Below are 16,602 nucleotides of genomic sequence, written 5' to 3' on the forward strand. Positions count from 1 at the left end.
CAGCTGTTCTGTTTCTGGTCTCAGAGGTTCTTTAGAGAACAAATAGCATCATGAACATCAAGGAACACAGCAGGAACACCCTCTTCATTAAACCTGACAAACATCAGTCAACAGCTGGACAAGACTTTCAAATCATGGACTTTATCAGTACAAAACGTGCAGGCAACGCGTTATGCAGTCATGCATGGATGCTGATTGGAAGAAAATGCATAAAATCGTTTTTCAGCAGGTGTTGCTTCGAAATACATCCCCCTCCTCTTCACCTCTGGCCCTTTTATAAAGAAACATCGGGCAAGAAGCCGTGTAATGTTTTTAGCAGCTCTATAATGTTCAGCATTGTGGTTAATTTTGCAGCAAACACCCGATATTACCCGTCTATGGGTGCGGTCGCAGCGGCTGCGGTTTGCCCTCGATGTTACATGCGCCACAGGAGGGGTGAGTGTAGGAGGAAGATGGGGAGGAGGGGTGAGTGTAGGAGGAAGATGGGGAGGAGGGGTGAGTGTAGGAGGAAGATGGGGAGGAGGGGTGAGTGTAGGAGGAAGATGGGGAGGAGGGGTGAGTGTAGGAGGAAGATGGGGAGGAGGGGTGAGTGTAGGAGGAAGATGGGGAGGAGGGGTGAGTGTAGGAGGAAGATGGGGAGGAGGGGTGAGTGTAGGAGGAAGGTGGGGAGGAGGGAGTTTTGCACCAGCTAAGATAGAAATCAGGGACACCGGAGGCTAGGCTACTTCTAGACTCATTTGCATATTAAACGGTAAATAGATAACAGGAGGGGACGGCGGGGGTCTCTCTGCTGACTGCACATCACTTACAGCTGGCCCAGCCCAAAACAGCACGGAGCAGACGGGACAGAGACAACGATCATTTAACATATTTGTCTCTGCATTTCACTCTAAAATGAGATCCTGTTATATTTCTCTATCTCTGTGAAGCTCTCTGCACAGCAGCTTTAAATTCTCTGTTTTATCAGCTGGACGGGTTCAAAGCAACAGACTACAGCAGTGAAGGCATTAATAGTTCATGTAGATAACTTCTGGTTATATTTGATAAAAGCCAAAGATGGTCATTTACAATTATTTAAAGGAAATCATGCTGTATGTTGAACTGTAAACGTATTATTAATTATTTGTGTTTTGGTCACAAAACTACATTCAGATTGGGGCAACAGGTACTAATAGACTATATCATTAAATTCAACTTTCTATTTTTTGTGAATTTAAAAGCAACAACACGCAATTTCCTGTTTAGAAATAAAAAAGCAAATGGACCAAAGAGCAGCTTTTGCATTCATCCATCGAACCGTTTTCCTGAGCATTTAATGACCCACAAACGTCATTGACGTGTTGCGTTCAATGACCGCTGCCAGGATCATTCTTCAATAAGCGGATTTATAAACTCTAGATTTGTTGCCAAGGACCCGTGGAGGGAGCAGAAATATACAGAAAGTGAGCACAGATTAGCATCAACCCTGACGTACGGAGAAGAAAAGCAAGAAAAAGGGCCTTTAAAGACGCAGATAAATGCGGGGAAAAATACAAACCTGGCAACCCAGCAGTGACGTTATAAACATAAAATGTAGGAGGAAGAAAACACGGCGGGTTGCTTTTGGAAAGCAAGTTTAATTGAAGATTAAAACATCTGAATATAAATAAATTTACCCACAATAACTAATTTTAAAGTGTGCAAATTAGAAAAAAGTTATGTCAAGCTAAGCAATCAGGGAGTCACAAAAAAACAAACAGGACAGTGAAGAAAGGTTACTTGCTGAGCCAGAGAGAGGGCAGGACTTAATGACCTGCTAGAATGGTCATGCTATCTCAAGTGCGATGATCTTTGCACATTTTACTTTATAGTAGGCCATTTGCTGTCGTTTCAAATAAATCCATTTTGCTGCAGAAATACATTCAAACTGATAAATCAGCATTATGGGTTATTATTGAGCTGTACATAAATGCATAGAAAAAAGAGCAGCATGAGACTGCATGCAGGAGTTCTGCTGAGATATCCTGATCCAGAGCACCTTTAAATCCAGGCAGGGCACACATCTACAAAGGTTCTCATAGTTCATAGAAAAACTTATTTACTGCAGCTGGCCAACAGAGGAGGAAATGAACAATACAGTTCTGACCAAATGAGGTTGCAAACCACAGTCATGTTTATTCCAGGGGCTGTAATTCTCCAGAGGGATCAGCTCTAAGGTGTTTCCTCTCTTTGTTTTAACACTAGAACTCCCAGAATTCTAACTCTACTAGAACTCCCAAGCCCGTCAATTTGACGGCCCTGGGAATTCTAGTGTTAATACATTTAATGTACACGTCAGTCTGGTGTTTCAGAGGCAACATGTTCTGTGAAGTTTCATTTATAAGCTGAACCCGTTTAGGTAAACACCTTTGGATTTATACGTTTTTATGTCACCTTACATATTAACAGAGGTGCTACAGTATATTTGTTTAGGGGAGAAGAATGCATAAGGATCACAGTGCTATTAACCAGAAAAAAACTCTTCTGTGTTTTATTGCCCTATTTAGGATTTAACAGATCTTAAGTTTCTGCAGCCAACTACTTATAAAGTCAGGAGAAAAATAGTAAAACCACTGTGTTTTGGATTTTGTCAGGCCTATCTTAAAACAACCACTCAGCATTAGAAGAATAATAAAAAACCCTCAATTACAATAGGCATTTACAGCGCTTTAGATGCTCAGACCTAATTATATTATACTGTGAACAAGTATCCTGCCACATATTAGGACAAAGATCAAAAAGTAAATCAACTGTGGACTCAGATTGAGCACAAGGCAAACAATAAATGATTCAAACAGCAACCTGTCAAAAATCTGACACATTTACACTGACTTTAATGTCTTCAGCTATTAATCTCTACATACAATTATGTGTGTATGAATATAACTGAAAAAACCCAGAACATAAATGTGGAAACCATCCTTAAAGTCACTGATGAAAACACTCCATTATTAAGTGGCTTTCAGACATTCATTGTGACAGCATGTTTTTTCCTAAGAAGGTCCAAACAAGTTGCTCTATGCCCCAGTCAGGGTTCTAACACGTCTGCAGGTTCTGGATGTTATTATTTAACAGCCTATGAGAGGGTGAATAACCTAACAAAGGCTTTTCTCCACAGACTAAACAGCTAATTTTCCTTTTGAAAATCACCCTGACTTGACCCTTAGCAGACTTTTCTGTCCCTTTCACATTTGATTTTAACAGTGATAAATTTAGGGTTCTGCACAAGGAGAAATCTTTGCTCTCCAAGTCAGACTCCAAAGGATCATCATAGATAGGCAGGTTAAAGCCCATTATTATCAAAAATATACAAATATAAATTCATATAAGAGGAGGATCCCATCAGAAAAAAGTGATGAAAGATTAATTTGGATCGCTTGCTGCAGTTATCACTCAGTCCTCAACACAGCTGTCCCAGGTTCAAGTCCTGAACCCAAGGACCTATGTTGCATGTCCCCTCCTCCCCCCCTCTCTCCACCCAACTTCCTGTCTGCTTACTATTTATAAAAAAAACAACAACAAAAAAAACTATTCTCTACAACAAATTACTTTCTACTGCAGGTAACTGATCACCAAAACGTCAGAATTCATAAAAAAGTCTTACTCATAAGTGCTTCCATTTAAAACATACATCCTGTACAGAATAAAGACATAAGCCTACTAAATAAATCTGAAGAGGATTCACAGGAAGACTAGAGTACCTTTCTTACCATCTCCTTAAATGACAAAGCGATACGCTCCTCTCCCAAACAATGCTGCTCTGACACACTTAGAGCTCCTACCTTCAGTTTGCTTCTCTGTTACTTCTTCCCCATTAGTCCACATCCTCATCATCCCAGCAAGGCCTGACAATCAGTGTTTTATTTTGAGGTTATATGATGACAATAATCTACTAAGCAAATGAAAATATTACATTACATTTACAATCAACAAAAAGTCACTTTAAGCATTAATAAAGCTACAGATAAACATCCAGGATGGTTCAGTTCTGTGACGGAGTTCTTTAGTAAGGTAGTAAAACCTTAATTCCTGTTTTATTCTCAAAACCATTCACAACGGACATTTGTGATGACTCATAAATATGTGTTGAAATTTGTCACATGGTTATGTATTTATGAGAAAAGACAGCCTGGTTTACTGAGTCATGCAGAAAATGGCAGAACCAGAAGAAAACAAAAGAACATACAGTATAAGCTGTCTATCATACCACATTTAGCCCTGAGCTTTATGAACTCCAACACTAACCTGTGGAAACCACAAACAACAAAGATTTTTTCATATTTCATACAGTGAGTCAATCCAGACTGAGTTGTTTGATTACGTCTCTCCATATTCTTATTTCTAATCAATTGTAGGGTGTTGCAATATTACCTTGTTTTTAAAAATATATTGTGGAATATTCTACTTCTAATTCATATCTAAATGTCTTTGCATTCAACCTTCATGCAGTGGAATTAATAAGATATTAATGCTGGAAATGTTAAGTTAAAAGTGTTTTACTTCAAGTAATCTACCAGCTGCTCTAACCATGTAACCAATTTTTAACACGTCTCATATTGTCAAGACTTTATTTTCAAATGCTTATTGATGATTGGCAACATAAGTTAATTTTGTTTCTTGCATGATTACTACTTTTTTAAACCTTTATCCAAATAGTTGACTGTGTCTCAACATGCTGGTGTTGTGAGACTGTAGGAGGACAAAGTGACTGAGACAAGGGAAATAGGTTTTTAGGTTAAACTGAATAAAAAGAGGCAGAGAAAACAATAAGGCAGCAGGTCAGTTCTAAAGATAATGCAAACTAAACTTAAACCGTAAAACCAAAGTCTCAGTGAAAACACTGAAGGCTCTACAGGCCTACAGCAAAGAAAAATAAAGACACTGGGTATAAAAGAGCAGCTGGTTTTGGAGAAAATGATACAAAAAACAGAAGGTAAATTTCACTACACATAATAAACTGCATAAAAGCAAAAGTCTTTACTCACCCCTGGAAATCAATGAATTTAGGTGTTCCAGTCACTTCCATGGCCACAGATGTAGAAAATCCAGCATCTAGACATGCAGACTGTTTCTACTAATGTTTGTAGAAGAATGGATTGCTCTCAGGAGCTCAGGAAATTCCAGTCTGGTACTGTGATAGGAGGCCAACTGTGCAATAAGTCAGCTTGTTAAATTTCCTCACTGCTAATTATTCCGCAGTCAACTGATAGGAGTGTTATATCAATGTAGAAGGGACTGGGAACAACAGCTCAACCATGAAGTGGTAGGCCATTTATAATGAGAGCGGAGTAAGAGGATGCCAGGGCACAGTGGGCATTGGTTGCAAACTTTCTGCAGAGTCAGTAGCTACAGACCTCCAAACTTCATGTAGCCTTTAGGTTTAGCTCAAGCCTTATATCACCAAGTACAATGCAAAGTGTTGGATACCATGTTGTAGAGCAAGCTGTCACTGAGCAGCGGAGAACCTGGGTTCCCCTACTAGAACATAATCATACAAACTGGGGGTGTGTTGACTTTAACATTTAGATTGTCCAGACTTTGTTTGAAAAACATTGCCGATAAGTTTTTATGTAACTTGAAGATCGTAGACAGTCATGGATCCGCTGTCTTCATATGTTTAGTTCCTAATATACAAACTGCATTTACAGTCTGAACATAACTGTGTTGATCTCTGACTTTGCCACCAGCTTTCCTGCCGGGTGGAAAACAGTGGAAGAAATGGTAAAGGAAAACTAGTGTTGGAATTAAAACATTATGTCCAAAAACTCGAAAAAGGCTGCACTGCCTACAGTAAGAGTTACAAATTATCACACAAACACCTTAAACCTCTTTGGTTCTAAACGTTAAATTTAGATCTGCAACAGTTTCAGAGAAGATTGAAACACATTGTGGCAAATATATGACTATAAAGGCAGCAGGAGATTTCCCAGCTACACCCAGGCCTGATTGTTCTGAATCAGCCTGTTTGTGTAGCGCAGGCATAAAATAAGAAAAGTGGACAAGTGGAGGACAGAGGAATCAGTGATTGGTCAGAAATGGCTACCAGCTGTTTAGGAATCACCTTGTTGGAGCTCAGGTCCTAGTTCCTGGATGTCTCACTGTGTCATCTTTGGGATTTTTCAGGTTACAACTAAACATAATCACTGTGGTGAACATGAGTCTTTGTGACATGCTATGAATGGAAATATTAGAAAAATAAATAAAATTTGTTCTGTACCAGGTTGTGCTTTTTATTTGTAAATAGAAAAATATAATATATGGTTGCTTGTCTGATAATTGGTGAAAAAGGAGTCAAAGTCCTAAAAACTCCAGATAACCTATACAATATTAGTGAAATTAACCTTTTAAGCCTCAACCCCCAGTACTGGGGGAAGAATTTAACTTGTTTTCTTCTACTTTCTTTACCACAAGTTTAATTAGTTAAACATAAACATATGTGGTATCCACAGCAATAGTAGAATCGTGGCTAAAAGCTGATATAAACAATTGCTACAAACACCAAAAACAGTTAAAACTAAAGGCAGTTGAATCTGAAAATAAAAAAACTCCACAAAATGACAAAACCATAAAACTCGGTCTCAGCTGTTCACCACACAGCTTCAAAACACACAACCAGCATATCTGCTTTAAGCAGAAAGTTCACAGATTCCAAAAAATACATTTTGTCGCAATCCACCCAGGTTTTACTCAATGAACAGCAAAGGAAGGCCAGAATCATCACTCCCATTTGAAAAACATAATTATTAACATATGATTGTTTAGATAGAGTGTGTCAATTCCCACAAAAATTCATGTAGATTTGTGCATGTTATTTTAAACTCAAACTTCGCAAAATCCCTCTGGGCTTAAGAGTTTAATTTTCTAAGGTAGGTTCTGGTAACATTGAATATATGATGAGTGGAGCAAGGCTTCAGCAATCTGATTTTAAAGCAGGTGAATAAAACCTCTGATGTGGTTCTGACAACTCAAGTTTCTATTAAAATTGTACAAATTGACTGAGTTTCATCACACATGAAGTTATTGATTTACTGAACATTTCCTGCTCTAAATCTTTCTGGGTTACAGTCTAACTCAGCAGTTTTCATGAACTCTTTCATTTCAAACTCAGGAAACTCCACAGGATCAAAATAGTCCAAACACAGATCAGGTTCTACAGTTACTTCCAATGCTGTCTCACTACTGAGGATGAAGGAATCATGCTTGGGAGTATGCCAATGAAGTCCATATTCTTCAAATATGTTAATACTATTTTTAACAATTTGGACTTCTGTGCGGCTGCACGGTCGCAGTTGGTAGCACTGTTGCCTTGTAGCAAGAAGGTCCTGGGTTTGGCCCCCCAACTCTTTCTGCACATGTTCTCATGTGTGGGTTCTCACTGGGTACTCTGGCTTCCTCCCAAAGACGTGCCTGTTAGGTTAATTGGTCTTTCTAGATTGCCCATGCTTAGTTGTTTGTGTGTTGCCCTGCGATGGACTGGCGACCTGTCCAAGGTGTACCCCGCCTCCCGCCCATAGACTGTTGGACATAAGCACCAGCTTCCCCACGACCCACTATGAAGAAGCGGTATAGAAAATGACTGACTGAACTTCTGTGCAGAGTGATCAGACTAAGATGATGATCATGACACTGGTGGAGAAGAGAGTTTTTTTCTGATCACTGTATAAATAACGACTCAGCATCCAGCTTGGTTGTATCTGGATCCTGAAGAACATTAAATTGACAGTAAACAGATTTTTACCCACAAGATTAATGCGAGGTTTCCTCCACTGTACAAAGAAAATAAAAAATAAAAAATGGATGGAGACATCCAGTGCAGCAGCTCAGTCCTTTAATTATCAGATTACCGGTAGTTTAATTTTATTCCACAGAGAAAGTTTCAGTCTTTCAGAAAACTGACAAGAAAAAACTATCTATCCTATAATATTGTAGTAAAGAACAAAGTTCTATCTTACCTGGTGTTGTCAAAGGATTGCTGTGTTCTGCTCCTTCTGCGTCTTCCTATTATGTACAAGATGAGAAAAATTAATTTCTTTAACAAGCTAAATATTTCTATTAATATCTGTTAACATTACAGTTCAGTTAGAAACCTACATACCCTTTGGGGTTTTTGTCGTTTTGTGCAAATGACTGTTAAAAACAAAATGTTATAATTATTACAACAGAAAAGAAAATAATGTATTATCTGCTAATAAAATTTTTATCACCCTTTATTCATCTCACCTGGTATTGTAATTATTTTATATTTCCAGTTAAGTACAGCAGCAATCGCTGCTACAACTAAAAAAACCACCACACCGATCACTATTCCTGTGATATTGGAACCTTTTTCTCCACATTCAGCATCAGTTGAAGCTGTTCCTGCTTTTATCAGCTGAAGGTTTTCTTTTTCACATCTGAAATCACAGAGACGTGCATGCAGGTAAATACTGTGGTAAACATGCTGTGTGTTCATGCTGTTTATAAGACTAGCTTACTGTCTGTGTTGCTGACAAGACAACATTGTCCCATTAGAAAATGTTCTACTGAAGCAGTCAGAGCAGTCTGTGTCTGTGGAGGCTGTTCCTGTACAAACACAATCAGTCAGCATAAAGTTGGTCAGAAGATTCTGATCATATTTTCACTTCTGACCAACATGTAACTCAATTTATCATTTTCAATGTTTGGTTATAAAATGTAAAAGTCAGAATTCATCTAAAAGTCAGAGGATGAATGTTCTGAAGAGAATCAAACCAACCTTTCTTGCTGATGTACTGTCCTGGTTCACAGCTCCTGTGTTTCTGTGCTACACCACAGCCTCCTGATTTAGGGTCTGTACAGAAGAACCCCTCCATTGGTTCACAGACTGTGTCTGCATATGTTCTACATCTTTGTTTGACCATCAGACCAGCTCCTGTGAACACACAGATTACACATGCAGAGATAAAACTTCCACCAACATGGTAAACTTAAACACATCTTATAGTGAGACAGAACAGTTTGTCCAACTGCATTAAAACAGAGGAAAATTTATTATACATAAGAAGCATAGAGGTATATGAGAGTAATTGATCATGTCATTAAAAATTGATCCTCAGTGATCCAGAACACAACAGTCCTACATCCCTTAATAGAAGATAGGAAGCCTGAATGAGGGATGAAACCTCTTCAATAAACAAGAAGTCATTAATTGTCTTCTATTTAAGCACATAAGTAGAAAACATCAACATAACTGCACCTGAATCACAGGTAGAACACGGAGTGCATCTCTTTAGTCCATTGGGCCGGTCCAGATAAGTCCCATTTGCGCAGGGCAGACAGGACGTGCTTCTGAACTCTGTGCAGTCTGTTTTTACTCGACTGCCTGTTGAAAATTAATACAAGACATTTATGTTTTTACCAGAGCCAACATCAGAATAACCTGTAAATAATCTTTAAATGTATCATACCAGGAGGACACATTGGACAGCACTCATTTCCTATCTTGTACTCTGTTAGATGACATGTGATGGTATGGACCCTGAAGGCTCTCATTAGAATCATCTGTGAAGAGAAGAAACGTTTTTAAGGTAATTAGGACCAGATTCTAGCTGACATGAAAAGAGACTGGGCAAACATTGCATTTATGGGAGAGTTTCAAGGCAAGAACCATTGCTGACCCAAAAGAACATAAAGGCCCATCTCACATTTGCTAAAACAAAAACATCTGTTGATTCCTAAGGGTGTTTTCACACCAGAAAGTCCTTTGGTCCACTTGTTTGGTCTGGACAAAAAGCGGACTTTATTTTTTTCCGCTCCGACATTGAACTCTTTGCAAGTGAACGACAACCTGTAAACACAACCACACAGGTGATGATGTTTGCTCCCATTGGGCAGAAATGATGGGGCGGGACAGAGCACAGATGCAGAAATGGAGGAAAACAACTGTGCTAGTACTGGACGTAGCCCCTCTGTTCTGCATGTCTGTGCCATTATTACAGTTATCTGGCCACATGAAAAGCAGGGAGGCATACTGGTGAGGATCAGGACCTACCTTAAGACACATGACCCAAAAATCCTGCGTTCCTCTCTGCTGGATTCAATCATCTTCAAGCAGCCCACTACTAACTTTGTCATCACTGGATTCATCTTGTTCTCCTTCTCTGTCTTTGGGTGCATTACCAGAACCGATCACCTCAAACCACAGGGGAAGGTGGTGCATTAGCTTCTGTTTTTACAAACAGTTTTAACCGTTGGGTGATTCAGTCTAGGATCACCTCTAGTTTTGATCTGGACCTATCGGAGGTGAACCTCACTCCTTCTGTGCTGGGTGCTGTCATCTACCGCCCACCAAAGAGCAATGGGGATTTCATCAAAGATTTTATGGATTTACTGGCAGGACTCCAACTTGAATATGATTGACTTTTAAATGTGGGTGATTTTTATATTCTATTTGGAAACAGCAGATACTCTGAGCACAGTGTTTGTGTTATTTATCCTTCAACCTCAAAGCGTCTTTACAGTTTTTAAAAACTCAGCTGTGCTGTGAAATGAGAGCTGCAGAGCTTTTAACTGTTTTAACTCCACCTTTCTGTTATTTCAGACCCTGTTGCTCCACTACAAACCAAAAGCAGTAAACCATTTTCTCAGCCCTGGTTAAATTAAACTACTAATTCAGTTAGTGTAGACAGGCTTAGAAAAGGTGGAAACAGGACAAACTTCAGGGGTCTCATTCATAAACATTGTGTAGGATCTATACCAAAAGTGTACTTCTTCCTAAAGACAAAAATGGCGTGACACCAAAGAAAATACAGACTTTTAAAACCACGCCACGCACACCAGCAAGCAATTCCCCTTTTATAAATAACAGCAGCATCTTAATGCTTGCATGCAAGGTTCCTCCTCATGTTCCGCCCTCTACACGCCCACATTCTACCATAATTGGTCAATGCAAAGCACCTCATGATCATCAATGTGTGGTTAAAAGAGCCAGCTGAACAATGTTATTTCATGGTTAACAATGGCGACCACAGAGGACAGAGCAAAGAAACACAGTTTCACCAAAGCAGAAATCAAGGTGTTGGTGATTGACGTGGAGAGTCGAGAACATATCATGTTTGGTAGCCACATTGTAGAGAAATCTGATGTATGGACTGGTGGTTTTAACAATATACCATCTAGCTGGTTGCCAGGAACCCCAGTGTGGTTAACACCTGTAATTGAACAGCAGTGGCTCGGTTCTGTCGGGTCGGTCTCTCCAATACTGAGCCCATCTTCTTCTCTATTGACTGTGATGCGTTTTGTTCATACCTCGTCGTCTCCCACTTTATATGGAACCGGGTCGCCAGGGCAGCAGACTTCCCTCCCCCTAGACACTGAGCCCAAGGCATTCCCAGGATAGCTGATAGACATAGTCCCTCCAGCATGTCCTTGACCTCCCGACGGGAGGTGCCTGGAACACCTTCTGGGGGAGGCATCCAAAACAGATGCCGGGCCACCTCACCTGACTCCTCTCGATGTTCATACCTTTTATGATTAAATTCTCTTTTATGAAATGGGAATCCAACAATATGTGGGGAGAACGCCTGACATTCTTTGGGGTCTCTGAAAACTACTTTCAATAAGGGAAAATGCCAACTACACGACTTATTTCTCTCTCTGGAAAACAGTACTGTTCCATCAACTCAAGAACAACATGAAATGGGAACAAGCTACATTTCACTGCAGCTGTTTTGGTTTTACTTGCCAATACATTTAATATGTTTTTTGTTCTGCTGTTTTCTCATAGATACTATCTATATTTGGGTCCTCTGCTTCATACAATTATCTTTCAGGGGATTATCAGGGTCAAAGAGACAGATTCAAAGGAAATCGATCATACTAGATCTAAATCATTAAAGCAACCAGCTTTAGCTTTCTTTGGATCAGTTCTATAATAATATAAAAGCTCAGAATTCAGGTTCACAGAGTTCACTGTTCTAAATTCATTGGCTTGCAGCTTTCACATCATAAAACTAAGAGCAAAATGAAACAGGTTCTGACTTGTTCATTCTGCAAGTCTTGAGACAACAGTTTTCTGAAAGAGGTGAAAAATAGTGTTGGCACATAAAACTACAATTACTACTGTCAAGTTTTACTCAGGTAAAAGTAACTGTGTAAAAATAGACTCAAGTTAAACTAAAAAGTAGCTACAGTAAAATACAACCTGAGAAAAATTACTTTGACAGTGATGGTGGAACTGTTTCTGCTACACGAAGTAGGACATAAAAGTAAAATTATTAAACTCTCCTGACATTAATGGACAACTACAAGCCAATACAATAAACCTAATAATTATATTATGGTCGCTGTTTTCAACATATTTCTGTTACAGCTCAGGTGTTTTGATATGAATTTACATGAGATGCCTCATCTGTGTATTACATGCAGTATATGGAAAAAAAATAAAGTTTAAATTTTAAAGCATCTGTCACTGATTAAGGTGAAAACCAACTGCTGCCAGAAACAAGCATTTTATCCTCCCAACTGCTGCTTAGCTGTTGTCTCTGGGTTCATCCTGTAAACTGGAGGAGTTCTAGTCCTGTCTGATAATGTAAGACAATCATTGGACTATTATGTGTAGCTCACACTTTTTTTACTGCATAATAAACTTTTTCAATCTCCATTATACCCATGTATCTACTGCAGCTTTGAAATCTGTGTTTTATATGCAGGGAAGTCTGCTTCTCTGGGCAAATATCAAGTATAGAAAATGTTAATTATTTAAAGTGTGTAGACAAACCCTGCTTACCCTACATTACAGAGCAGTTACCTCGTTTCATCTTGGAGCCAGACTGATGTGCCTTTAGTTTAGTTGGAGCAGAATGTGATAAGGTTTCATTTCTTCTGTTTTTGGACCAACTTGTCCTCCATATGCATCAGTTTTCATGTTGTAGCAAAAAGTGGTGAAACACCAGAGGCGTAACTGAGCTGAGCAACACAGAGAGCATCCACTGCACCCTATCCACCAACAGGATGTTCGCGCTCCTTCAGACAGCAAAATGTTTCTATCTTTGCACTTCTTAAAATGACCCCATGTGAGATTTCCTTTTACTTTATCAACATTGGTTCATTCAGTAACAGATGTGATCCCAAAGGTAACTGAGCACAATTCTTAAAACAAAACACACTCAAATCAAAGTTCACAATTTAATACTTTAAAGAGTACCAATACACAACAATAGTACTCAGTAACACAAGTAAACCTAATGTACTTGTTTTCCACCTCTGGCAGTAGATGTCAAGAAAAACATTTAAAGGAATTTATTTTCCTAATTCTAGAGCAGGACATGTAGGATTTAACTTTAAATAACAAACCTTAAATTTGTTTCTGAGAAAACCCAGAGATGAATTAAAAATATTTATAAATTAACTATTTCATAAGCATCGTTCTATCAGAATATTCATCATGATGCCCTAAATAAATTTACCAGCAGTACAGATGTTGCTGTCCAAGATTTTCTTCTTGAACAAATCATCTTATGGAGATGCAGGATGGTCTGAGTTGTGACACTGACTGCTGAAAGTCAACATCTGTAAAAGAGGAAACACACACTCTGTATTAACCTGTAGGAGGTCAGGGCTGCAGAATATTAGGAAAACATGCAATATGGGATATTGTTATCAAATGTTGAAATGATGATTAATAAATAACTAAACATTATTAAAGTGTTTCTGCTTCATTTCTTTGCAACATAGAACCAAGACAGTGATCAGTCTACTCAGCTCCTGGAAAAGAAAGAAACGTTACATCTGCCTACATCTGCTGTTTTAGCAGTGAAACTATTTAGTTGTAGAATCTCGATGACTTTATCAGATCATCTTAACGTCCTTCTAGAAAACATTTTCTGCTGCATTGAAGAACATATTACCAATTAGTGGCATAAAGAGCCTAGAGAGACTAATTTTATTCCTCTAGTTTCATTTATTGCATATTTATTGCAGTCCTTGCTAAATGAATATTGTGTAGAGAGATATTGCTTAACTACAAATGTGGGATATATTGTGCAGTCCTAGTATGAAACAGAATTACCATCTTTGTAAAGGTAAGGCTCGGTTCTGTTTGGGGTTTTCAGAACCCCAGTGCTGACTTTCTTCTCTACCTGTATTCAGCAGCATGGCAACTGATGATGGAAACCCATGATGCTTTGGAGCAAATGAGGCCTTCAGCAGGACATCAGATGTTCCTTCATGGTCTCACATAAAGATTTTAATGGTAAAGTAAAACAAAGGAACTAGTGTGTGGAGAGTAAGTCTCAGCTGTACTGTATCTGTTTTATAAAGAAACTGTCCTGTTTCACTTTAACTTAGAAGCATGTTTATATGACGTTTAGAACTTTAACCTTTGTTCCTGGTATCTGCTGACGAGCAACGTGAATCATACCTTCCAAGCTTTATCACACAGTGAGGGTTTGATCACATTCATACAAACATAAATGGAAGGGAAATTAATGAGGCTCAAAAATATAAAAACGATAGTAAATTGACATTTAAAAAGTCAAACACTCCAAACTATCTAAAACAAAAGGTCAATTATAGCACATTTGTGTAAAATTTCTTAACAAATATAGACATTTAAAACAAGCAAAATAACTTGTTAAGGTGGCAGATTCAGGCAGAAACTTGGGTCCATCTCTCAGGAACAAACAGCAAAGGTACTTCGTTCATTTAAGGAAGCAAAGTATGAGAAGTTTCAGGCCCAATCCTGTTTTATTAAGGAGGTGGTTGACAGATTTCCTTCTTGTTGTTCTATTTCGACAGCTTAGCTCAACCCACACAAAAAAGAAACCAAAATTATTTTCATGATCTTTGTCAAATCTAAACCATAAATTATGGAACCGAACCACGCTCCAAATCAAAGTTCATATTTTCAGTCTTTGTGCTCTACCATCCTGTCTGTTACATAAATATACAACTAGATTGAAACGTCCTGAAAGTGCCTTAGTTTGAAGCCCATTGTTAAAACATAGTGGCATTATATGAACAGTTGACAGTTTCCCTTTCACTTTGTCAAATTTTTGCTTTAAAATGAACACTTTCCAGACACAAGAATTTAATTGAAACCAAATGTGTGTCGCGCTCAGCGAGCACAGGAACAAAGACTAAAGCGACGGCAGAGAACATTTAAGACTTGAATAGTTGCTGTTCCCAACTTCAGTTAGATTCTCAGAACCAGCTGCCAACATAAACTGAAGTTTATTTATACATAAATTCAGCAAACATACCTTCACACACGTTTTGTCCTTTTACTTCTCCACAGACATGAAGCGCCAAAACAGCAAAAAGCTGGGCGAAAATACCAGACAGATCAGAGGGAACAGACTGCTAAACTGAGTTGAACGCGGAAACGAAAGGAAGTACGCGCAAGACCGACTGAGTGGGCAGGACCGAATGTTACAAGATAAAATTAAAAAAATTAATGTGTTACAAGATACAATAAAATAATATTATAAAGACGTCTGACAATTATAAAACAGGTTGTTCGTCAGATCTTCTCTTTCAGTAAAATATCATATTTTTTGTAAACGTTTCGCTAACTGTACAGTAACTTATTCCTATTTTTTAATTTACCTTTGTAATATGTGCATGCTTCCATTTGCCTTTGCACTCCCACTGTGGTAAAAAAAAGTATTTCTGACAGTCGGCTCACTTGACCACAGTTGCGTGTCGTGCAGGTCAGGTGCAGACAGATGTGCTATTTGTCCCCAGCGGTAGGATGGGATCCATACTGACTGAGCTCATCCACAAGTGTGATGTGGACGAGAGAAATGGACCAGAAAACAAGTGTTGTGCCATAAAGTGATGGTCTGTCAAAAACTGTCGGGTACCGGGCGCGTCTCCGCGAAGGAGCGAGCAGCGAGAGGAGGAGGAGCTTGCTGCAGGACTACACCCAGAGTGTCTGGTTTTGAGAATTATTTCTCGGTGGTTTAGTTCTTCAAGTCAACAAAAGAAACACAAATAAAACAGTTATATTTGTATGGTCAATGTTACAGCAAAGGTGTGTCTCGTTTATCATTTTCTCCTTATAAAACTGGCGACGTTCTCACTGTGAAAGTGTCGGTTTCACGCTTTCGTCGGTTGTCATAAATATCTGCAAATTTACATTTTAAACTATAGCAGTAAAACTAAACTTTTGATCTGCACCAACCTTGCATAGATTTAGAAGCACTATGTCACGCAACTGTACTGTGATGGATGTAACTCAATAAATGACTAAATAAAATAAAATAAAATAGTTTGTTGACCTATCTTGTTTTTTAAGGAGGTTATTATTCATTTATTTTGGAAAAAAAAAATTAGAATAGGCAGTGCCCAATTAAAAATTAGCAAAATTTCAAAATTATAAACTGTATTTTACTCAGGAACTATATTTTACAGATCTCACTGAAGGCATGAAGTCCCAACTGGCTAAAAATCAATGTTTTTCTCTCCCAAACAATTATTATGGCCAATATTTCCTGACCAATGAAATGTAATTTCTGCCTCAAATGACTGTTTTACTGATGAGGTGAATTTCACAGACCTCTCTGAATGCTCGCTGTGCACTTATAAAATTTCTAAAATAGCCTGAAATCTGGGTGTATAAAAATT

At 38.5% G+C, this 16,602-nt stretch overlaps 1 protein-coding gene across 1 annotated transcript; it reads right to left on the bottom strand.

Annotated features, from left to right (window-relative positions):
* Window positions 1–375: 375 nt before the first annotated feature.
* On the bottom strand, window positions 376–15,520 carry LOC124855418 (tumor necrosis factor receptor superfamily member 14-like). Its single transcript, XM_047345305.1, has 11 exons — window positions 15,237–15,520; window positions 13,443–13,545; window positions 9,444–9,537; window positions 9,233–9,358; window positions 8,753–8,908; window positions 8,493–8,580; window positions 8,239–8,411; window positions 8,114–8,145; window positions 7,971–8,016; window positions 5,665–5,710; window positions 376–688 (listed from the first exon to the last, which is right to left on the bottom strand). The coding sequence occupies exons 2-11, from the start codon at window positions 13,488–13,490 to the stop codon at window positions 376–378; spliced, it is 1,122 nt and encodes a 373-aa protein (XP_047201261.1). The 5' UTR covers window positions 13,491–13,545; window positions 15,237–15,520.
* Window positions 15,521–16,602: the final 1,082 nt, after the last annotated feature.

Source organism: Girardinichthys multiradiatus, chromosome 1, assembly GCF_021462225.1.
Source record: "Girardinichthys multiradiatus isolate DD_20200921_A chromosome 1, DD_fGirMul_XY1, whole genome shotgun sequence".
In the NCBI taxonomy this organism is placed as follows: Eukaryota; Metazoa; Chordata; class Actinopteri; order Cyprinodontiformes; family Goodeidae; genus Girardinichthys; species Girardinichthys multiradiatus.